This window comes from Apteryx mantelli, chromosome 1 (genome assembly GCF_036417845.1).
Source record: "Apteryx mantelli isolate bAptMan1 chromosome 1, bAptMan1.hap1, whole genome shotgun sequence".
Taxonomy (NCBI): Eukaryota; Metazoa; Chordata; class Aves; order Apterygiformes; family Apterygidae; genus Apteryx; species Apteryx mantelli.
The window spans coordinates 101,036,705-101,061,920 of NC_089978.1; the positions used below are offsets into that span (position 1 = coordinate 101,036,705).

The 25,216-nt window shown below is 38.6% G+C and overlaps 1 protein-coding gene across 1 annotated transcript in view; it reads left to right on the forward strand.

Annotated features, from left to right (window-relative positions):
* DSCAM (DS cell adhesion molecule) overlaps window positions 1-25,216 on the forward strand; it is a 405,855-nt gene that overhangs the window by 254,800 nt on the left and 125,839 nt on the right. The window contains exons 8-9 of the mRNA XM_013955244.2: window positions 2,658-2,777; window positions 6,761-6,934. Of these exons, the coding sequence (XP_013810698.2) occupies window positions 2,658-2,777; window positions 6,761-6,934 (294 nt within the window). The remainder of the gene's footprint in view (window positions 1-2,657; window positions 2,778-6,760; window positions 6,935-25,216) is intronic.

The window sequence follows — 25,216 nt, forward strand, 5'->3', positions numbered from 1 at the left end:
ATCAGTCTGACCCGGTAGGACTGTTCTTGCTAGTTCTAATGCATTTGCTGTTCGTTAGCAAAAACATGTCCATTCTCATACCTGTCCTTCTTTGAGCATGTGTTGTCTCTCTGAACTTCTTGTAGACCTTAAACTCCAATATTTTTATTTACATATCTTTTAATGACAGTGTTTTTTCCCATAATTTTGGCTAATTTTTTTGTTTATTCTCTTTACAAGCTAAGCAGCTCATAATTGATTTGTTGGAAGTTGCAAAGATAAATTTATTTACAGTTCTCCAGGTGAAAGTAGTTGATGAACTGTTAGTGGTATGAAATCAAACATGTTTGTGCAACTACTTATATTTTTCACCTGTTTTGGAAAATAAGTATTTAGGACTTCTTTTGCATCTGGTGACAAAATGAACATAGAACAGTTGGAACTGAACTACTGAAGTAAATGTTTCCAATGTGTAGATAATTAGAACAGGGTGGATGGTTGCCCAAGACTGCTGTTGCCAAGGTTGAGTGTTTGGTGCATACTTGTCATGAATTAACACAACATATGATTTAAATTTGTCAGTGTGGCAGTCATTTAGAAAGCTGAAATGTTTGACAGCAATAAATATAGTAAAGGTTTCCATTACAGAAGGAGGAGAAACAAGATCTCTTCTAGTGCAAAGGTGGCTCTTGCCTCCACTGCTGATGGTTCCTTGTGTTACTTGTAACCATGTTCCAAACAGAAGTAAAACTTCTCAGTATGTATTTAGCTAATAAATTGCTTTACGTTATAGCTTTAGGACTGAATGAGCAAAGGTCCAGTTAAAGTGGTCATTTGCTCACCATAAGGTTGTTCCAGTTACTGCTGACTCATCTTTTAAAAATTAGTTGTACCTGTGAAGGTGGAAAGAAAAAAGGTGGTAGAGGAGCACTGGATTGTGGAGGCAGAGGAAAGAAGGCTCAAGCCATTGTGAGGAGGGTGCTCTGCAGCTGAAGCAATTTTTTTTAGGTGTCTCCAACTTTGAGCAGTCCTTGGCTAGTCCCATGATTGGCAGCTGAAGTTTCAGATGTATAAATAGTACCGTACTCAGGGCCACTAAGAGCTGTTTCAGATCCTAGGGAAAAATAGAATAGTCCGTCTCAGTACCGATGAGCCCTTTCTATGCTGCCTTATGTTCCCTTGTGTTATAGTCCTCTCTTATGCTTCCTTTTCTTGTTTCTGTCACTCCCTGAGAGGCAGATGATGAGGCTGGAGGAGGACGTGGGACGAAGGGTTGGGTCAGAGCACGGAGGGTTCTCTGGGCCTTCTGTTCTTGAAGGCCCCAAATTTCAGCATCCCTATCTGTACCTGCAGACAAATTTGGCACGGACTTTCCAGTTTGGTCAAACAGGAAGCTGTGAATCCATGACCATGTGTGTGTCCCAGTGTGCATGTGCTGCAGTGGGCTGAGGAAAGGAAGGAACTATTAGTATCTCTCCTTACTGTGTTAAATCTGAGCTTCTTACTGTACTTAGCTTTAGGGGGGAAAAAGTCTTTCAGAAGCTTGGTCACCTTATTATGTTCTCTATGTAGCACTCTAAGAAACCACAAAAAGAAGAGTTTATGGGCTGAGGGCACAAATATTTTTTTTTTTCCAAGTGTTTACTTATTCAAGCCGTGAACCAAAGGACAGGAGATTGATGAAAACCTCTGACTTTAATGGACTTTTTGATAAGGCCATAACCTTGTTGAAGCACCCTTCTTATTTTTTGTAACTTTTGTGGCTCTTTGAAAGGTCTTCACAGTTTTCAGCTTTTCATTTGAACTTCTGTCAAATCTGCAGGTTTTATTGTTACATTGACTTTTAGTATCTGTCCTTCGCAGTCAACTGTTGGTCTAGTATTGTCACAAGAAGTTGTTTTCTTTGCTACTTTTTTGTATTTGGAACATGTACAGCTTTACATGTACAGCCTTTATTTTATATATGTACTTGTGTATATCTGAAAGAGTCTCTGCAGTTGTTTTATGATGCCTTAGAATAACTCTATTAATAAATATATATTGTTGCACATACATCTGTTTCCAGTAAGACCTCTGATACAAACAAAATGTGTTGAAACTTTCCATGGCTGTGTTTGGAATGATAAATCTTGTCAGAATCTATGGTTCAGACACCATTGTTTAAATATGAAATGATCCATTTAAGAACTATTGTTATTTTAAGGTTATGTAGGGTACATATCTTTTTTAAAATCTCCTTTTTCTGTAACTTGCTAGTATATATGCTCACTGTTATAAAAAACAAAGAAACACGGAAATATTTAGCTGTTCTTAGACACCTGTTAATCCTTTCACTTTGTAAGCAAGAATTTCTTTTCTGACCATGACAGTTTGGTTTATTTTTCAATCCATTTTGTAACCTCTCCCATGGAGAGATTTCTTTTACCTTATTTTTGTATCCTGTCAAGATCGGTGCTTTTGTTGTCCCTGGTGAGAAATACATAAAGTTTGTGCACAGTAAGTAAAAAATTGCATAAAACCATCTTCACAAAATGATTGCATCCTTAAAAAGCTGTTTTTCATTTTTCTTTCGATTATGAAATGTCATGCCTTCTTATTTTCCCTTTGATTGGTCTGCCATTTTGAACTATCTGATCAGTTGCACAAATTCTCACGGCTTCGTCTTCTTCCTCCCGCAGTGCCCCCTAGATTTGTGGTTCAGCCGAGTGACCAGGATGGCATATATGGAAAAGCTGTAATTCTCAACTGCTCTGCAGAGGGTTATCCTGTTCCTACCATTGTCTGGAAGTATTCGAAAGGTATGGTTCCTCCTGTGAGCACTGGAGAGGGATTGATCGTGGTTTAGTAATAGCTTACTTACCAGTAAGTTACTGGTTTAAATTTCACGTTGTCAGAAGCTAGCAGGATACAGCAAGGGATATATCAGTTATGTTTGCACTGTTCTTCTATTGTTCCCCCCTAGCATGTGGCATTGGCCACTGTCACAGGTACCAAGCTGACCTAGATGAACTTTGGTTTAGCTTAGTACACTTCCTGGAGTTGTGCATGTGTGTGTGTGCACGCGCGCACGTGTGTGTGTTAGCTATGCTCTCGGTGGGACTAGTGATGAAACGTAAGCCCAAGAGAAAAGAAGCACTGCTTTAACTGAGACAAACTTAGAACAAGGTTCCCTGCTAGCATTTGGCTGCCTTTTTTTCCTTCAAAATCTGTGATAACATGGCCAATCGTATCTTTTCAGCAAAGACGAAAGGTCAGGTAGCATTAGCATAAGCAGTAATTCAGTATGCGCTTTACATAATGCTTTGACATTTTCTTCTCATGTAACAGAGCATTAAAAGTGGCCCCACTTGACCCTAACTAACTATATGAAATTGACAGATTTTTAATTAAAACGTGCTGTTTGCTAGATTGTGTCTTCTAGCCAGTTATCTTCTAGCTGGTGTTATCAAAAAAACCAAACTCTCCGAACTCTGTATCCTGTGCGCATGAGTCAGCTCTTTAGAGATCTTTAAATGTGCCCCAAATGACATACGGACAAGCACAAAAACGGGTACTGTTGAGAATAAATCCTTATCTAATGCTTCATGTCATTTTCAGGTTCCTTAGGATAAGTCTAAATGACATTTGGAGAAAACGAGTGGGGGAAGAGAAATGTTCATTTTAAAGACTATTATTGCCTTCATTGATACGATCCATTTTGTGGCAAGAAGGGTGCAGCGCTCCAAATGCCATTGAGCTCAGTGGTACATGGGATTTTAATTGTGAATGTAGGTCACGAAGAAGCAGTTCTGTTTTGTTCTGTTTGTGTGTTGAAGGAAGAGGCCAAGTTGGGCTAGCTGAGTTGTAGTTAACCGTGATGAGACAAGCAGCCCATAGGAAAGGAGAAAAGGACAGCAGTTTGATTTCAGGGATACTTTGCTCTCAAGTGGCATTTTTTTAAGGTTTTCTCTTAACAGCTCTGAGGTTTGTAAGTCAGAGAAAGTTTTAGGCACTTGATATAGGCAAAAGCTGTCAAACTGCACTTTCAGTTTTTGGCCAAAATAACTCTAGGTGAAAAGGTCAGTATTTTTATTCTGTCTCTGCATTTTGCTAATGCATGCCTTCAGTTTCGATAGCTAGTCTAACTAAAATGCTGTACATATGTGTGGGCTATATGGTCCATCTTGCCTTAAAGAGACACATTATATAATTGCTTTAGAGGCTGGGTTTGTACCAAATTCTGTAATAATTATTGAGGTTAGGCCAGCAGGAGTGAAGCAATCAGGTCCTAGCTCATTTGTAGATGCCACAACAGAGTAGAAAGGGCATCTGTGCACCTGCAAGGCAGTTAGGTTTTTAATGTTGGTGAAAAAGAGGAAGAGGAGAGTCTGCTTTCTTGTGCATTGGGAAAGACATGTAACAGATGTGTTGTCTCTGAAAAATAATGACACAGATCGATACAGAGACCCTCTAATCAGCAAGAATGTGTTGTTTTAGTCTTTTATGAGCATGTAGTCACCCCACAGAATCCTCCATGTGGTTCCTGGTGATTAGTGGCTGTCACTGCTCAAGAAAAACTTTGGCTGTAATACCAGAAAAGGTGCACGTAAGGAATAAGATGCCTTTGCAAACTTTTATGCCACATTTTGCCCATTCATAGGGCTATCCATAGGATAGGCAAAATTCTGCCTATGCACAGGACTAGTGGTCCTTTCCTTTCTTTGAACACCAATTGTCACAGAAATTTTTCGTGTGGAGAATTATAAGTGAGTGCTTGCATCGGTCTATTTGGCCTCTCCATTGCAGACAGGTAAAATTAGCGAAGCATAATTATGCCTTCCTACTAAATGACAGAAAATGGCTAATTAAAGAAAAAAGTAAGAAAAAAAAAAAAAAGGAGGGGGGTTATGCATGTGACTAAAATAGCTGAAAAATCAAATATTCTTTGCAGCTGATTTTTCTGAAAACATTATCCCTTTAACATTTCTAAGTTCACAGTATCAGCCTTGGGAACTTTCAGTGTAACTGCCAGTCCCCAAAGCAAATTCTTTTAGGACTAGAAAAATTTTAGTATGCATGTCAGGTCTTTTTTTAATATTCCAGATGTTATATTCATAGGTTGTTATAGCTTGCTATTTTATACTAAATCATTCCCCGTAGTATTTATTTATTGTATTTCCTCCTGAACTGACTCAGCCAAATGCATATAGTAGTTAATGCTGACAGATGTCAACTTCATGTACAGAAAGTAGTAAAAGACAGTTCCCTTGAAGAAGACTAACTTACGATTTCTCTGAAAAATCCCCTCTCCTGCTGTCAAACTGTGTTGTAAAATCCCTGTTGCAAGAACCATATCTTAATATACATTTGGAGAATTCCTATCGCTGGAGGAACCTGAGCTTGTGGTGGGCCTCTGGACAGTATGACAATGTAAGCATTATATTATTATGATAAGCTACCTAAATAAAAACTATCCCTTATTCCCTAGATCACCTAGTTTCTCCATTCTAAGTAAAAGTAGCTTTAACACAACCATTTGGGACTGAAACTGGGATCTTTCATATTTGGACTATGATTAATGCTCCAACAGTAATTCAAGAATCATCAGATACTATGTCCAGTAACTCCACTGAATGAGTATTGCTCCACTTGTTTTCTGTGGTGGATAGGAACAGTGCATCCAGCTACAATATTAAAGGATAAAATGGCCACCCTCGGTATTTCTGTTTCGTACCTGCTTTATGCAAGCGGGGGTAGGAGGAAACTGAAGACTCATCCTTTGACTGGACCTTCCTCTAGGATGGGGCAAAAAGGTGGTGCCTAATACACTTATAAATCAGTCATCTGTGAACACATATGAGAAAAAAAATATGCCAATTCCATGTGGCTGTGTCCAACCAGCTGCCATTTTGGCCAGAATTCTGTATCTTAAAGAGTTTGGGTGTGTGTCTACAAGTGTACGAATCACAGTGTTTAAAAGGTTGTTTCAATCTTAAATTTGTATTAAGATTTTTTTTTTCCTGAAATCAAAGTTGATGCAGAAACCTTTGGCTTCCTGCGTTTTTATGGACTTTCAATTATGAAATGTGGCACCTTATGCCTGATTAGTGTTTTCAGCTTTCTGTTTCTTTCTTTCTTTGTAATTTTTTTTTAATCAGTCTGAATGAATACTGGCCCCAGACATGGCAGAAAAGAGATTTAATGTGTCATCAGTCAGTCAGCTGTAGGAGGAGACAGGCAACACAGTCACTGATGTGTTTTTCCACGTTACCCAGAGTTTAGTAAACAAGGTCCTAGAGGTCCCTTGAGTATTCCATGTTTACTACAACAGACATCCCTCTTAGTCATAAGAAATTCATTTGGTGTATGCATAAGGGATGCATAGTTCTGTGACTGTTCAACTGTAATTGTCAATAATTTATCAACATCTAAATGTACAACAAATGTGCCTTTTTACCCATGAGCTGTTCACAAATCTCTTTCATTCTCTCTTTCTCCCTTCCTGGTTCCTCCAGTCTCACTTCATGCTCCTTTTGCCCCTTTATCTCTATTCCTTAACAACATGGGCAAATTATTTCTACCATTATATTTGGATTGTATTCGGTAAGTCTTCTTTCCTTTCCATTTAATGAGTTCCGGTTTGGCAAGGACCATGCCATTTGTTCCAGCGATCCCAGAAACAAACTGCATTTTAGTTAAATCAAGCCTCTAAGAATAGGAAGCTATTGATTCCGCCTTATTTACAAAAAAATGAGACCCTTTCCTTCCTAACTAACCTGTTTTTGTGGGGGTCCTGCTCTAGGTGCCGGGGTTCCTCAGTTCCAGCCGATTGCATTGAATGGTCGTATCCAGCTTCTCACAAACGGCTCCTTGCTGATTAAACATGTGTTGGAAGAAGACAGTGGATACTACCTCTGCAAGGTCAGCAATGATGTGGGAGCAGACGTCAGCAAGTCCATGTTCCTCACTGTTAAAAGTAAGAACTAAAACCCTTCTCTGTGATCCAGATATTACCACCGAGTGAAAAAGGCTTGTCTACTGCCTCCATAGTTTGGAGGGGGGAAGGTTGTGTAGGTTGTTTTTTGTTGTTTTTAATTTAATATTGGCATTCAGCTGCATGTGATAGTGCCTGGAAAGTCAGTATGGTTAATAGAAAACATTGTTTAGGAGAGAGAGAAAAGATGACTTAAAGATGAAAAGGGTTAACATCTAATTTCAAATATTTTTACCATGTTTATGAGCTACAGTTCAGTAACGAAGGGGAAGTAAGAAAATTCTTTTGTCAAGGTCAAAAAACAACTAACAAAAGAGAAATACCACCAGCATCTGTTAAAAAAATCCCAGAAGTGGGAGAAAATATGGATAAAAAAATCCCTTAATCAAGTCTCAAGATACTCTAAGGTGCAGTTACAGTGGTCACTTTAACTTGGCCACTGGCAGATAACTTTCAGAAAATACATCTTCTAATTCTGTTGGATCTGGGATGTAAACACAATCACTACCTGTCGTCTTTACTTTCTAGACTCAAGAGACAAAACAATCCAGTTTTAAGGTGTGTGTTAGCTGCAGCTCCCACAAATGTGAACATATCTGAGAATATAGAGAAAGTATTATGAAAAAAGCCATAGAGATTATATAATTTCTCACTAGAAAGTGAAAAAGACACTACTGACACGCCGGCACACCAGATGTGCCTGGGTGACTTATTAGACCAGTACTGACAGAGGTCACCAAGGCATGCACTTTCATGCCCGCAGGATTTTTGCAGATTGACTGAGTGCTTTGAAGTTTTGGGATGTCAGTTAGATTGGCAAAGGTTTGCTCTTGAAAGTAAAAAGACTTTTTTTTCTCTAAAAGAAAGGAAAATCCAATTTATTCTATTTTGGAGAGCTGTATTTTAGACCGCTAACATTTGTGTTTATAGGTGTTGTTCACTTGTTTCTTTTAATGTCAGAGAATGAATGACTGGAAGTTCTTTGAAAGGAAGTGTGTCACCTGTATTAGATTTGCAAGTCCCAGTACCTCAAATGTCTTTTCCACTCTGATCTACCATAACTGGCTCGATCTTCTCAATAATAACATGATATCCAAAATCTCTCTAGCACGTACGTTAATAATTGCAGATTTTTTGTGGATCAGGAGAAGTACCAGTTTCTGTGGCTGCCATAACTGACCATTTTTGGACCAGTCTTCAACTGCAGTAGTGACACACTGCTGTAATATGCTACAGAAAAACAGCTTTCTTCTTGTTGGCAGCTATGCACAGTGCCTGTCTGATCACTGCATGCAGTTTCATGTGTGATAAAAGAGCATCCCTTATCAAATAAGAGCAGGAGCTTCCCTGGAGAGTCAGTTGCTGTTTGAATCTAATGAAAACCCCTCCGGCTCTGAGATAGCAGGCACGCACGTGTGTGTACTCTCACGCATCCACACTAACACACATACAGCTCCCAGCATGGTTCTTAGAGCAAATGATGTTGGGGTGTTGGGATGTGCATAGAAGAGGCACAGCCTTAGCCTTAATCATGCACGCATTAAAGACAAGCTGCTTTGGGGAGTGACTTGAGCAGAAGAGGGCCGTGGTAGGCTTCTGGTATAGCTGGATCCCCAGTTCTGGTAGCATTTTTATGACTGGCATTTAAGCAGGTGAAGTGACTCCAAACTATGGGCCTGTACCTGCCTTTATTCTCCCCAATACTGTATCCTGAGCTCTGTTGTTGATTGTTTTCTTTTTCTCAGTGGCTCCTTTCCCTCTCCCTCACAAGCTGATTTCTAGACTCTAGTTCACAGGGATAGTCCTCAGGGATAGCCCTACTGCCAGAAAAAAGCCGCAGGCTTCCTCCGTGAGACTCACAGTGTTAGCAATTCATTGATCCTGCATAGTTTGCTGCCTTGCTTCACAAGGTCAACCCAAATGCCCCCTTTTCTCAGAGGCAGAAGGCAATGAAATCTACCCCAGGTGGTTGTTCCTAGGTGACAAAGTTGGTAAGAAGTAGCCTTCCAAAATATAACAAAGATTAACATAAATATGTTGTTGTGACTTCCTTGTGATGTATTGGCCTCCTGTCTTCCTTCACTCTGTATGTAGATTGTCCATGCACAGGCCATACAGCAGTAGCTCAAATCACTTGAGAAAAAAGTTAGTGGCTTAGACAGACTTGGTCACTGGTCTTGAAACTAGTTTGCCTCTCTAGTAAGAAAGACACAACTGCAGTCTGCTTAAAACCCTCTTCTCCACCTGTTAACCATCCCTTGTAACACTGATATTTCCTGTATACAGATGCTCACCACTGACAGCATTACTATGGACTTAAAATGAACACTTTTATGTGCAGGTGATTCTTTTCCTCCATGTTTAAAGAAAGTTTCTACCTGCTCTACTGGTAGCAATGCTGGATAAATTTCTACTTTCCATAGTTTCTGTGATAAATCTTCTCTTAAATTAGGCTGGTGGCCTTATTCTTCTAGCATTTCCAGTACCATCTATATGTTAAATGAAAAGCTATTTACCTTTGCTGTCAAAAGAGGACAGATTACTTTCTATTGGTAGTTCAGGGGTGGCAAGAATAAACATTGGCCTAGCATACTTCCATGACTTGCTGCCTCTGAAACTGACTGACTTTTTCTGAGTATAAACGCACCTCATCCAAGCTAAAAAAAAACCCTTGACTTACTTAACAAGACTCAAAGCTATGAAGGAAATGGGAGTAATTCCAGCTATACCTTTATTTAGTGTCTCAGAATGGTGTTGTTTCATGACACCTTCACCTCAGAAAAATGCTCTAACTTTTTGGTTGTCAGAGATTATATGAGGAGGGAGTACAAAGAAAAAAGATTAAAGGAAAGAAAGAGATTTGAATACTAAAAGAAATGTGAAGAGAAAAAATTGCCAGAGTCAATGCTGAATCAGGAACCACAGTGCTAGAATGGGAGCCATGAAAGCAGAGAATCTGCACTTAGCAGTTGTTGTCCTTCTCCTTTTCTTTAAAGAAATGGATATAAAGATCATGATTGGTGATTTTTTTTTTCTTTTCTTCTGAACCAAAGATATGCAATTCTTGAATACCATATTCAGCAAGACACAGAATATTAGAAAACCATGAGAGAGACCTGGAATAAGAAATCTAGTGCTGTCTTGAGAAATGACTCCTGGTGTTTGGGATCAGAAGACTTCTAAAGAATTCCTATAAAAGATAATGAGCCTTTAACATGAAGGGAAGATCTAAAATTATTTAAAGGTTGCCTGGGAGTCACAGGGGAAGAGATGTCTGCTTAAAATGGACTGCCTGCCTGCCTTCATCTGAATAAACGTCACACTTCCTAATTCCACTTTAGAGGCCATATATAACATGATAAAACAGTATTGTGAAAAAATTCCCTCTTGAAAAGCAAGCTTTCAGTAAGGTCTGTTATGTTCCTATGTAAATAATCTGTTGGAGGCAGTCATGTTAGCCCTGCCCCTTCCTGAATCCATCACTTATTTCCATGTCAGGATGGAGACTGAGAAGTTTTACTCTTATCACCAAAACATTTCCAACAAATCCTGTCTGCCAATAAAACAGAGTTGCTTCATTCACTTTCCTCTCAAATATACTTCTTAACTATTTGCGTTGTACATGATTAATACATAAACCTAAAGCCATATGCTTCAGTCAGACCAACACCTCCTTCCAGCAGGAACATATTAATCCCAGCTAATACTTTTAATGCTAAATTTCACTACTAACATTAAAAAAAAAAAAAACCTTTTAAAATGTTGGCTATAACGAGAGCTTGGTAGAATAATTGAAAAAAAGCTGCCTGGGAAAGGAAACCTGGTCACAGTGCAAGAAGGAGCCTAGCGCTGTGTTGCTGCAGCTGCCCTGGGTCTCTGCTGTGGCAATTCACCCCGCTGCATCTCTGCTGCCTCTGCCTCCCCTCATCCCTCTTGTCCGTTTAGATCATGACTTCCTCCAGGCGGGATTTGTTTCTCTCCATCTTCATACAGCATGTGGAACAAAAGGGCCCTGATTGTAAAACTAGCTACTGCTGCATGAGAAATAAAAGATAGCAGTAATTATAAACACAAAAAAAAAAATCCCGAGGAAGGTGCTTATGAAGGGACATTTTGAATGTAACGAAGCTGTTTCTTCCGCTGCTAGCTAACAATTGTTTCACCACATGATTGAAGCCCTGCAGTATTTGTTTATTAAAATGGATAGGAGTCTACGTGTGGCTTCCTCTGGGAAACTCTCTGGGCAGGATAAAGGTGCGCTTCCCATGTGGCCGGGTGAACAAGTTTGCTTTGCCCACAGTGCCTGCAGTAATGCCAGTGCACCATGTTGGAGAACCCGTGTGCTTGGCTCAGCAGGGTACTTCTAAATACTCATCGGAGTGTTTGGGAACATAATTCCTTATTAAGAATACAGAAATGTTGAGATCTGACCAATTGCTACTTTTCCTTGTGCAAGAAAAGAATAGCATTTATATGTAGGTGCTGGCCTTTCATTTACGTCCAGTTTCTCATCCAAAATGCATATATCCCACCAGACGTGGATAAGGGTAGCTTTGCCTGTTTTGCATTTGCAGAGATAAATTACCTGCGATATGTTGTAAAGGAAGATAAAACTCACCATCCCTAACACCTTCAAAAAATGCTTGTAGGAAGAATAGCAATCATACTGTGTCAAATTCACCTACGCCCAGCTATTTTGATACTCCTTAATATGGCTGTGTTCCATTTTTCACAGTCCCATGGTCTGTAAATACTGTTTTCCTTGGCAAAACAAAACAAATCCCCTAGTCTGATTGTGTACTCTGTTTTACTATTTTCTTCTTGTAACATTCTCCCATCTTTAAACAAAGGGCTTTTTTATTTATTTACTTATTCATCCCTACTTTACAGCTACCACAGGTAGACTGCATTTTTGCCCCATACGCGAATTGGCCAAAATTTCTAGCTGTATTACTTGCATATTTCATAAGAATTAAGGGGTAGGTAAAGGTACAGAATAACAGAAATAAGTTTGGTGAACTGAAAGTGCTCGTATATCCCAAAGTCTTTCTCATGAGCTGGCCAGATGCCCTTCCCTATTTTTGCCCTTACTCCCATCACAGGCAGCTCTCTCTTTTACCACCTATTTCTTGACAAACAAAGGCAAAATCCTTGTTAAATGATGAGAATATGAACAAACTGCAGTACAGCTCAGTTCTAATTTCCAAGTCAGTGATGATGGATGGTAATACCCTCTATCTGTTTTAATTACTTATTTATTTTCCTTAAATGCACAGTCTAAAAGAAGCTGTAGGAAAGCTACAGTAAATCTCGGAAACATGAAAATGTTCCCTAGACACAAGTACTTTCTCTTGTTAGTATAACAGCGCGTTTTTTTCCTAATGAGGTCCTCCCACTATGAGAAATGAACAAGGTTTGAATGCTGTTTTCTGCCTTTTCAGACCATTGGCACAGCTTTGATTTAAGGACTTGCACTTTAATCACCCATCATGTGTCATTACCCCGACAGGCGGCAGCAGCCGCAAGATACAAGCTCCAATAAATTGCACTGAAAATCGCTGAAGCGATCCTTTGTTGATTTTCCTTTACAGCTATTCAATGGCAGATCAGCTGTCATAACAACACAGTGCCTGTGGCAACAGGGTGAAATTAAACGTGAAGTATGTTCAAGGTAGCTGCTAGAAAGCTGCAATATCCCTTTTTTTTCCTGTACATTCAAATGCTCTCTACTTCTCTCAGTAATGCCAAGCCTGTGGCAATTGGCTGAAACAAATGCTCTCTCTTGTAAGATAATTGCCAGATGCACGGCAGTGCAAATATTCAAGTGCTTTTGTATGCAAATCTTTGCAATACTCTCACTTAAGGAAAGGGAGGGGAGTAAGGACTTCTCTCCCTCTCTCGCTCTCTCTCTTTTTTTTAAGAACCTTTTTCTAATTGGATGCAAGGAGGAAAAGAAAATAGCAGCCCTTTTTCTTGCCTTGCAGGCCGGCTGCAGAGCAGTGCTGCTAGCAGGAAGGTGAGACATAAATGTCTCTCCAGATAGCCAGGCAGATAGAAAGCACGCACAGACCCTGCTGAATCTTTTCCATTTGTATCAATGGTATCGTATTTATTGTTTTCTCAGGAGAGTTGCCTCTCTTGCCTCTCTCAGCTTTGTGGTGACCAAATGACAACATTCAAAATAAAGCATGGGTGGAGTTTATTTTCAGAACTGCTCTTTCTGTTAAAATTTTCCTAGAGGAGACATATTAAGGCTTTCTCGTAAAAATGACCAGTTTAACAAAGTTGTGACGATTTCATCTTTTGAATACCTCCATACCTCTACTTTTCCTAGAAGGACTCCTAACAGATAGGATCCACAAAGCAGGGCTCCCTAGCTGATGTGGTGTTTTCTTACATTACTGAACATGTCAGTAATACTTAAACACAGCCAAACTACAGATATTTTAGTGGCATGCCCTCCTTCCTCAATCTTAACACATCTTTTGTCCTATTAAATTACCAGTTTATTCAGAGAAGGTGTTATGCGGCTCTCAGACTGCAATGAACTCATATTCAGGTTTGGCCAACTGTGATCAGGAGGCCTCCGAGCAGCAGAGCTCATTTCAGATCAAGGATTGCAGCTCCTTTGTCTTTGAATGTTTTTAGGAGCTGCTGAAACGAGTAGAAATTTACTTCTGTTCCACTCTCCTCCTCCATTGGAGATGCTGATGTTACAGTGATGGATACAAGCTAGACAGATATTCCATTCATAACAACCTTCATCAAGCAAGTAAGACCAAATATTTCAGTGTATGGTATTTGCCACAGTGCTGCAAACTCTGCAGTGTTAGAATATAATAAACTGGTAATCCTGCAAGGCTCTTATCTTAAAGGAAATATTTTGGAACTTATTCTCACAGAGCCTCCTTCGGAGAGTGAGGAGATACCCCGGGGCGAGAGGGGCTGGCCCACTGGCACCAGCCCAGCTGGCTCCTTCGGGAGCAACGGCAAATTCAAAAAAGCAGTGCTCAGAAGCGGTTAAGCATCACTGTAGCAGATGTGAAGTCCTAAGAGTTTGGGACTGGATGTAATGGGATTTAGTGGTTCTAGTGATATTTACCAAATGAATATGGAACTGGAAGATGGGGAGAGAAATGAGTAGACATGGTAATTAAATCTGAGCATTTATCTGAGAAATTCTCATCAAAATGCACCATACTTAAACAGCAAAGAAACCTTTAAAAGATTTTTTCCTGATGTTTGCTTAAAATAGTAAACTAGGCAAATTACAGAGTGGTTTTTAATTCTCTTCAAAGTCAGCTACACAATAGTGTGTCTTAACACAAATAGTGTCACGGCAGTGTTCTGATAGGTTCTTTTTTTTTTTTAATCCCTGTGGTAGAGGAATAATGGCTAGTCACTACCCATGCCCATAATTCAGTAGTGATATTTACTGGTTTACAAAGAGTCGGATGGATTTCAAATGCAGCACATATATAGGTACACAGGCTTATTTTTCTTGCATATTTACTTTAAGAGGCTAACTCCCTGGATTTCCATGCTCCTGTTTTATTAAACCAAGCAATTTTACTGAGTTATATTTAAAAATATAGGTGAAGCTGTGAATATGTTAGTTTTGTTGGAGGGGAGGGGGTGTGTGTGCGGAGCATTTGCTGGATATAATGTTGGCTTCTAGTGGTTTATCCATTCTGAAAAGAGGAAATGCACTCATGAGGTATCATTCTTATTTTTATATTAGCAATGTCATCATTATTTGGGGCTAGCTTTCTAACAAAGATTAAATATACATAAGAGAGCATTGTAAAGCAATAGTGGGACACAAATTAATTTAGCAGGTAGGTACAGTATATGTGATTATTTCCACTTCAGAAAAGCTAGCTGTTATAGTCCTATGTTTCCTTTCCCTTTCTCTTTTCTCTTCCATTTCAGCTCATTTCTTGTCTCTGTGTTTAGCCATGTTAACTTTAAGGCATGTGTCATTTATCTTTGTAACCATGTTCTGGCTGGACGCTCTTACGCTCCCTGTCCATTTCAGAGCTCCCCATTATTATTCTTAGATGTTTTCAGGTTTCGCAGAATGCTATTTAAAGAGCAACAATAATGGTCAGAGGCTTAAATTATTAAATTTCTTCTGTACTTTGAGTGAACTAACCACAGTCTTTTTCAGCACAAGACTTATGTTTCAGAAGGTTATTGGCTGTTTTTGATTATTGCGTGTTGTCCTAAAACCAGAACTGTAATACTTACTTTAATTAATTTATTTTGAATTTAGGGTCATTAATAAGATTTTTGTTTTATTCTCCATCAAAGATTGTGGGTTTGTTCTTTAATTAATATTTGTATTAATATCTGTTCCTCCATAGCTGATTATTTATCCATGGCTTCAATTTCCAATTTCAAGAGTGACAGAGCACTGGAACAGGTTGCCCAGAGAGGTTGTGGAGTCTCCTTCTCTGGAGATATTCAAAACATGCCTGGACGCAATCCTGTGCAACGTGCTCTAGGTGACCCTGCTTGAGCAGGGGGATTGGACTAGATGATCTCCAGAGGTCCCTTCCAACCTCAGCGATTCTGTGATTTGATATAAAAATTAATTTTTGCATAAAAAAGGAAAGAAAGAGCCATTGATCTGTGAGAAGCAAATTTAAGAAATTTGCAATATCTTAAAAAATTTGTAGGATATATACTTAGTTTGAGTATCAAGTGACACAGATAGCAAATCAGTTACATATATTTTGCTGGGTAATTCTCCTGCAGCAAAAGGAAAATGTAAAAATGGTAGTTTATATGCAAATATTTTATGCTTGCAATGAGAAGAGCATATTTCTTTTTAAATACCACATCAAATGTTGCTATTTTAAGCTTCTTTTAAAGGAGGCAATTTGTCTTCAGATATAAGGGAAGTGTCATTTTTGTAGCACTTTATTTTTCTCTTCAAAAAATAGTTTTTCAAGAGTTACATGGTAGTTTTGATCATAACTCTCCTTGAAAATCCTATGATGATATTCAGTATAAATACTGTGGGTAGATTCTGTGATAATCAACATAAAAACAAAAACTAAGTATACATTTGGAAGCACACAGAAGGAACAGAAAATTCAAAGTAGAAAGAAGAGCTGTCAACAAGTTGAAGATGCTGGGCACAGAAGAATTTAAGGCATTGTTTCTTGTACTCCTTCTTGCTTTGAATTCATCAGATACAATTAGATTGAAGGATTTGCAAAGGCAGATTTTCTTTCAGCAGGCTAGATGTATTTGCTCCTGGGGAAACAGGTTTCCTTGGCCCTAAATTGTATTCCTAACTATTGGGATTTCACCTCTTCATCAGCACGTGAGCTTTCATTCACACTCTTCTTTCAGATACTTGTTCAATATGTGATGCCTGAACATATCTTAATATGTCGCTTTTACGTTCCTTAGGGAAAGAAAAAGAAATCTCTGTGTCCACTTATGACCACAGCAATTGATTTTGGTGCATCTTCACAGTATAGACAAGTAAAGAATCATGCCTCCATTTTTAGATAAATCTTATTAGGAGCCTGCAGGGTTAAGGAATGAATCAATTAGGTCTGTCAAACCAGGAGTTAATGAAAGAATGAGCTCTTGCTGTTGTCCTAATTACTTATAATTAATCTAACCCAATCAATTTTTTTAACTGTCTCCACAGAATGATTAGTCTTACATTCACTTTTCTTTTTCATTTCCATCCTGTGTTAGAATATTTGACTGTTTCCATTTACCCTGTAGAAAGTGTGTTCTCCCAGCATTATGTACGACGTTATGAAATTCATTTTATTTTCTGTAGCATCATTTATTCAGCATTTAACTTCCATCTGGCAAATTCATGGTAGCCCCTGAGGAAGCAGTATCGTGTAAAAATATGGATGTAGATACCCACAACCAAATTTAAAAAAGAAAAATGATTCTTCAGTGAGAAAATAAATGCTATAGTTCCAAGTCTTTCACTAAAGACAGTGAAGGTTGTTTTTGGCTGATGGAATAGTATTTTCCATTAAAGTGTTTACCTTGCTTTGAAATTTGGAAACATTACTGGTGACTTTGCAAAAGAGTAAACAATGTTATCAGTTAGGATTTTAGATGTTTGTGAAAATTGCCCATTGTATACATTTATCAGGACATTAAAACAGAGCAGTTTGTGCAGGTAGAAGTGGGTACATGTGATTCCTATTATGAAATTGTTTTAACTGTGGTAGCTGTGAGCCTTCACCATGGTGTATTCCCTCATGCAAGCTGATGCGCGTGTTCCTGAGTAATCAAGGAAGTTGCCCAGCATAGGCAGGTGCTGGCAAAGACGTTACGGTATAAGCTCCCTGCTTTTACAATTGAAACTTTCACTGGATGTTTCCATACTTTGTTTTGCAAAATGTCATGTGATGCCATAACCCTGTAAAAGTCCGGTGAGCTATCTTTCTCTTTTTGACTTATGTAAATTAATGGTCTCAGTTATCAACATCTACATATTTAAGCATATGATGGGAGGAGTTGCTTTTGGGTTGGGTTTCGTTGTTGTTTTTAAACTTGGCTTAAACTTTTAAGAAAAAGCCTATGCATATATATTGTATGCCATACTCTGTAAGTATGTGTAATTGAGCCCCAGTGTTACTAGAATGTGCTTACTAAATTTTGTTGTTAGTCTTTAGAAATGAATAGTAAAACACCAATTGAGATGAATAGTCTGGCATTCAGTCAGCGCTGCAAGCTCTTTTTAGTCCAGTCTTCCCCTTCTGAAATTTTTTTGAATTAGCTAAAATATATTCCTAAATCATATTGTCAGCAACTGAAAAAGAACATTCTTGTGATAAATGATATACCATTTTGAGCTGTAAGTACCTGAGAAACAACCCTCCCCTTGCCTCTGTCTCTCTGCTCACAAAAGACAAAGGTTTTCAAAGGATGAAATACCTTTTCTGAAAGTTAGCTGTAATAAAATTGTGACCACAAAATAAAAAAGAGAGAGGGAGAAAATACCCCAACAAAGTTATTGCATAAATACATTTTGTTGCATCTCTTCAGAGCAGTTGAAAGATCATCTCATAGATTTTTTTTCCTGACTTCTAATTACTAATCATTGATTTTGGCAGTTGCACATGTCCACATACGCAATAGAGCAGCAAGATTTCATTTCTGGTCTTATCTTGAAACTGTCTTTTTAAGTTACTGCTTATTACTGTAAATGTTCCATAAGAAAGCATTGTTCTGCTATTTTTGTCTTTGCAATGCAGCATATCACTGTTGCACCTGCTACTGGTAAAAGCTGGCTCCTTGCCATGCACTTAAAGTCATAAACCCATACTTTCAGCAAGGAAAAACTCCTGCTATCAGTTTTTTAAGTGGTGACTTGCCAAGCTGAAATAAAGAAGAACAGACTTTTCATAAGTGGTTGCATATTGCTGTTGAAAATCCAATTACTGTTTGCTAAATGCTGATCTCTGAGACTTAAATAATAGTTAAATGAAGTTCCCAGTTTATAAAGAAAGTGAGCGTGCATTTAAATGGTGAAGACCATTACAGGAGTGCATAATGAACCTGGGTGCCCTCAGGATTTTTGCTGACTACATGTAGCATTTGTGTCTGTTCTCGGCCATCTTTCGAGGAACATACCAGTGGATAGACGGATGCAAATAAGAGTTCAGAGTTTTGAGTATTTATAGTGTCCTTGCCTTTCTGGATTGACCTTGTTTAGAGATTCCCAGCAGAATAACACATTGCACAGAGGTGCTATTGTGCACAGTTCTCACTTTCTGGTCTTGGGTCCTTTACTAGGAAGCTGGTAGAATTCCCACAGCACTTAAAGAGGAATTCAAATAACTTAAGAAAAGAGAGAAGCAACCTGGCCAGAAGGAATAACAGTCTGGCACCACTCTCTGTTTAGCTTGACTGGGAAGACTGTGTTCCTTTTGCTGCCGTGATCTGCTCTTAACCGTTGCTCTCTAGTTATTTCACCTGTTAAAGTACCATAACAGAATAAATCAGGCTCCCTTCTGGAAGAAGGGGCTCAAACACGCAATCAGGTTAGCATGGATGAGCAAGTGGCTTGGCATCTGCTGAGCCGTGGTGGCTATCCATGTGTGCGCCTAGTATCAGGCAAATGCAAAGCCATTTCTCGACAATTAAAGAGGTTGAATTTCCTCCCATTTGCTGTGGGCAGGTATATGAGCCTGGGCAGTTATCATGGCTTAGCTGATACACAATAAGTTCATCAGCCTCTATAATTAGACTGTATGCTGATGTACTTGCATGTATATACCAACATATATGAATGCTGTCTTCTGCAATTCACAGTATCTTGTCCATATTCAAGATAATTTCTGGTCTTACTAATTATTCTAGTATATTCTAATAGTAACATTACTTATCTATATTACTATAATTCTCTCATGTGGACACTTTTTCTGGACAGAGAGTGACTTTTTGCAGTTTAGTTAAAATTACTTTAAAAGGGAGCGAACACAAGAATGGACAGATGAAGGCTAAAGCATAAACTTGAAATAAATGATGCCCTGGCTCCTGCATATGAATGAGGAAGCTGTAGGTATAAAACATAGGAGCCTGAAAGCACGACAGATTTAACCCGGAGTCATCCAGGGATACTTTAGCCTGGAACAAGCAGGAGTTGTAGTACTTTTAGGGGATACATCATGTACTTCCAGCTTGCTTATGGCAAGACAGCTTGACTTGCTGCTGAATTAACCTGTTCTTCACACAAAGTGACAGAAGCTAACCTAGCGAAAGTTATGTTTATGCTGAAATGAGAGTGACCTCGAGGGGAGCTGTACTGGAATGCTTATGCGTTTCAGATTCCCTCTGCTTACCTTATGCCAGAATAGCTTACTTGTATGAATGAGGCAACGTGCCCAGAAACAGGAGTGCTGCACTATATGAAATCTGTTAAATCATCTACCTGGTTCAAGTCAGGTAGGATCTGTACTCTTTTTGATGGTCTGCTCCCTGCCTCTTTCCATAAAGCCAGTGGAAGTATTTTTCTCCCAAGAACCCTTCAGATACCTAGCTGGAAGAATTTGTCATTGTTGACATAATGATTTGGGGAGGTAGAGGAGTTTCTTTAATTCTTATACTCCTGAGAAGTTTAAGGTGTGGATTCTGTATCCACTTAATTTACATTATTGTATGTTTTAGCAAGATAATAAGTGAGAAGTTTTCAGAGCATTCATGCAAGTCACTTAATTGCATTAAGTCTGGCATGCTATTTGTGTACCTTGTGATGTTTTCCCAGGGAAAATTGCTTGTTTGCTGCAAATCTGATTTATTTGGCATTTCATACTATTCCTTTAAAGGCAAAAGTTTTTTTAATACATTAGAAACCCACTTTATGTGTCCCTTTCACATGGAGACCAAGGAAGAAAAAAATCACTATTTGTACATTCACAGATTTTCTGTGTGGAAGAGAACAGCATGATTATGCAAAGTGTGTGGGTAAACAAATGTTTAAATTTGGGTGTCTCTTATTGTCATATGTATGCATGCATGAACTCTCTCTGTTTATGTATAAAACTAACATCCACATACATGCACATACATAAACATGAATACTGAATGTAAGAGTAACTTTATAGCACCACTTGACGTATTGTTTTTATTGATTGTTTTCAGGAAAAATATGTTTTTCAGATAAATTTTGTGCAGTATTAAATGCTAAGCCCATCTGCACAACTTTTGTAAGGCATGGATCTCATCTGCTGGGAATAATACTTTATCAGCATGTTTGCCTCAAACTGCTGAGTCAAGTGAAGGTTCCAAATCTACAATAAACTCTGACATCTTTGTTTTTACTATGTGACAATTTTTCATTTGCTTTTGTTTTTTCAGAATTAAGCCTGTGATCTACTTGCATTTGAAATACTTAGTATAATACTTCATAATTGAAACACTGTGGAAGTAATAACTGATTACTTCTACAGCTCCAGTAGTTTTGGTGTGGATATATAAACTTTATTTATCTTCCTGGAAGTGTTTTCTTTTAAAATGTTTTGATAAGGATTGATATAATCAATAATTATTAAAAATATTGCTATCAGGTTAAATGGATAATGTGTAGATTATAGACTTTGACTCATAAAATTTTCCTGTAGATCAAGCGTAAGGGCTTTACAATTAGTATGATTCATATTAATGTGTTCTGAGGCTAATGTGACTAAATGTGTTCTGTTCTGAATCAGGAGATTTTCCTAGGAGGAAAATTCTATGATGTTGCTTATTTTTAATACAATCACAACAATATTTTTGAAATACAACAATAAATAAACTATGGAAGTGCGGTGTTATGGTTAGGTATATATTTGTACAATTATAGATATAAAACCTTTATTAGGTAGAGAGAATGACTTCCTAAAATAGGTTCCTTAATTAAGTGTCTCATGTTAATAGGTGCTAATAGTGCCCTTGTTCTAGGAATTCTAATTTTGAATTTCTTGACTTTTAATGCATTTTGTTGTTTACATCATCCAAATATATACTGTTATTTTATTCATTTTCACTTAAAAAAATTACAGTGCACAATGAAATAGGTGAAATGTAAAACACTGAAATAGGTTCAGGGATGTTTATTCCAGAGCTACAGAGTAAGAAGGGCTACCACATACATATTCAGTGTTACAAGCCTCAGAGCAAGGTTAATGATGTGTATAAATCATTACTTATGCAATATATTTATACAATGTGTATGGTCACTGTATGAAAATAATACATTAGAGACAGCAAAAAAGTTAATGAGATTGACCTTGTATAGTTTTGAAGTGGTTGGATGGGAGAGGTATGGTAAGGACTCCCAAACTTCTGTTTCCCAATTCCACGTGAAGAGAAAAGGAATCATTTGAAGGTAGAGGTATCTCTCGAAAAAACAATTTATCGATTTTTGTTTTGCAGGGACATATCCCTCCACCCCGATTCTAGAAAAGCCTAGTTAGTGCTTTGCCGAGTCCAGTTCAGAAATTGTACTTTTGGGGGCTGCAGGGATAGGCAAGGAGTGGCCCCGCTCGCGGTTCCCCAGCTCCATCTTGTCCTGCCGCCAGCCCCACGGCTGGAGTGACCACAAAGCTGCATCGGTTTGCTTCAAAGAGGGTGATTCTGGGGCTCTCTGGAGCAGAGACAGAAGAAGGGGCCAGCAGGGCATACGTGAAGTCAGCATTTCCTTTTTATTTCTATGCCTCTGTAGCTATACGTAGCTGCCCTGAGTTTTCTTCCATTAGGAGAATTCAGAATTGCCCAGCCTTCATCAGTTCTAGCTTATGCGAACGGCTTGTTTTCAAATGTCTTCAGTGGGACCTAGTCTAATTCTAATCTCTTTAGACATAGCGTAGGCAGTTTGCCTGAGGACTGCATCTGTGGCAGATTGGAATTGTCCCTCACTCCCAGCTATTTTTGTGTAGCTGTTTCTGAATGCAAATATCTCTGCGAAAATATTCTGTGTGCCCAAACACATTCTTCTGAAAATTCAAGTAAATCAAAAATGTCTCTGTGGGATTTTGCTAGACTTAAGGGAGGGGAGTGAAACATTGGGCTTGAAAACAAGTTTGGGGGGTCTAAATATATCCTTTTCAGGAAGCTATAAGCAGCGGAAAACAGAATAGAGAATGCAAAAAAGCACAGCAAACATTATACTAAAACTGCAGTATGGCTAATATCAAAGCATCAAACAATGAAATACACTGACAAAAATGTAATGATCTTATAGTTTTTAGGTTATATTTTACCTGATCAAGAGGATACCCATTAGAGTGTGGGGTAGAAACCATTGTGCTTATGTAGAAAGCTTCATGTGTCTGAGACTGCCTTTAAGATGGTTTGCTTTGTATGTGGCATGCAGGCCAGGATGTTTGAAATGTATTTTTCTGTCTAATGTCTTTTAGGAGAAAGAGGGGGGAATTGCATTAACTGCAGTGGATTTGCTGTCTACATGTCTTCAGCTTCGTTAGGTTAGTCAAGTAGACAGGTGAAATTTAATTGTTTTCTGGATACTATCAATAGGAGACAGGGTGACAAAGGGTTTTGGAGCACTGCTAGGTTCCTGTTTCTCTCGTTGATCTCTATGAGAACAATCATTATTATAATGATTTTAATTGAAGTTTCTATAATATAACTGAGAAATAAATGCTTCGTGGTTTATATGTCTCAATTAATGGGTCACCCAGTGTAGCTGCATTAGGTTGTAAGTAAGTAGCTTTCAGGATCAGAGCCCAAATGATTATAGGTTTTCTTATCCTTTTTAGATGAAATGGATTCATAAGTCTTACTCAAATGAATCACTATTGTAGTCTTTAATTATAGCATACACATGTAAATGACATCATTATCAGAAGATAACATAATATCCCAAGGACCACGTGTTACAGTTGTTTCCTATGCAAACAATTGTGCTTCATAACACAGCCTGTCACAAAATGTCAAAAGAAACCACATGGTGTCTTGAAATGATTGTGAAATTATCATGTGTCACTGCTGTATATGTCATAAACAATACCATCATGACTGAATTTTTCATTAACTTCTTGGGTGTGGAATACTGAAGAGAACAAACAATTAAGATCTTGAACATCTTAAGTGCAGCACATAATGCAGCAGTGAATTGTTTAAAACATACCCTGTGATTGAATCAAAATACATTAGTCATGAATTGAAGATATGCATAGTAATAGGTAATATTGAGGAGTTGGGAGATTTTTTCTTTGTTTTTGTTAAACATATACAGAAAAGAACTAACTTTTTAAATATTCTACAGTTTAGTTCTGATTTAGCACCTCTATTTTAGCTTGCATGATGATTGAGTAGTAAGACTGTAGGAAAGTTTCCAGTATAAATCTTATTTCAGCAAATGAAATCCTGGTCATGTAAAAGTCCGTAACAACGCTCCACTGGACTTCTACAAGACCAAAAGTTCACCCAAGTGGTCTAAGGAGCTCTAAAAGTACAAGCAGTCTCACTTATACCCCTGCAATGGGGCCCTGATTCACCAACAATTTTAAGCCCGTGGTAGGCAGGTGGGCTTTCCTGTTGACAATGGTGGGAGCAGAGCTGGCTCCGTTACCTGAGGCAGCAGGGCCAGCAAGCGTCCCGCAGCACTTACCTATATTCTCCTGTAGCCTAGAAGGTGCAGAGATGCCTCAGTGCTTCTGCACAGCACTGGCTTAGCTCCAGCAGGCTGATAGCTCCAGCTTGGCGTTGGTCTTGCTGTACCCAAGCCGTTTCCTGCAGAGTTAGTAGAAGTTTCTGCCTCCGTCTTAGCACACTCAGTACTTTGAGAAGTGATGCTGGATCTGAATTGAGAAGGGGCATGCACACAGCCCTGTACCTATGCCAGTAAGTCCCTGGAAATAGTTGTAGCCTGGGTGAGGAACCTGGCTCCATCAGGGAGCTGTCTATGGACAGCATAACCAGAGTTAATAAAGCTCACCAGGCTTCAGGCTAATCTCAGCTAGTCATTAGGGTCTTCCTATGGTCAGCAGAGCTTCATCCTGTTGTAAGAAAGGTGTCTAATTCAGATGGGATGAATTGTACAATGATGGTGTCTTCCTCTGTCCTTACTGGGACTCCACAAGACTACCTTCTCTTGCAGATTATCTGCAGTCAGGTGAGATAACTCTCTCTGCATGACAGATTGGCAATCCTAAATACTTGCTGTTTCCCTTTGCACAGCCTAGTTCAATGAGAAAGACTGAACACCTTCTTTTTGTTATCTATGTATTTTTACTATGTTACCACCTTTTAAAGTTTTCCTTCTGAACTGTAATGTTGCAATTTATTGAGTTTTATATTTTTGATTTTCCTGTTTTTCTTTTACCGAACTGAACTGAGAAACGTCAGTATTCTCCTTCAGGAAGCAAGCTGTGCAAAATTCTCCGAAACTATGGGTTCACCAGGCACAGAAAAATTGAATGATTTTCCCCAGCCTGCACAGGACGCTTGTTACAGGGCTGTCGGTAGCACTCCTTCCATCATGCACTGGCCTCCTCTGTGGGGTTATGTGAGACCTGCTGACAAACAGCTCTGCAGAAAAGCTGTTCATGTCATCATCTTCCAGAGGTGTGGTTTTTTTTGTCCACAGAATTGTGACTTTAGATACTCTGATGATAACAATAATATTTTATTCGTTAGTCACTTCAGTAACTAGTTATCAGTAACAATGTAGATGAAGGGAGTTACCCAAACTTTGTCCCTCCCTCTGCTTTCTCTAAACTTTGGATTTCAATAAATGTGAACTCATGACACTGATGCTATTTTGTAAGG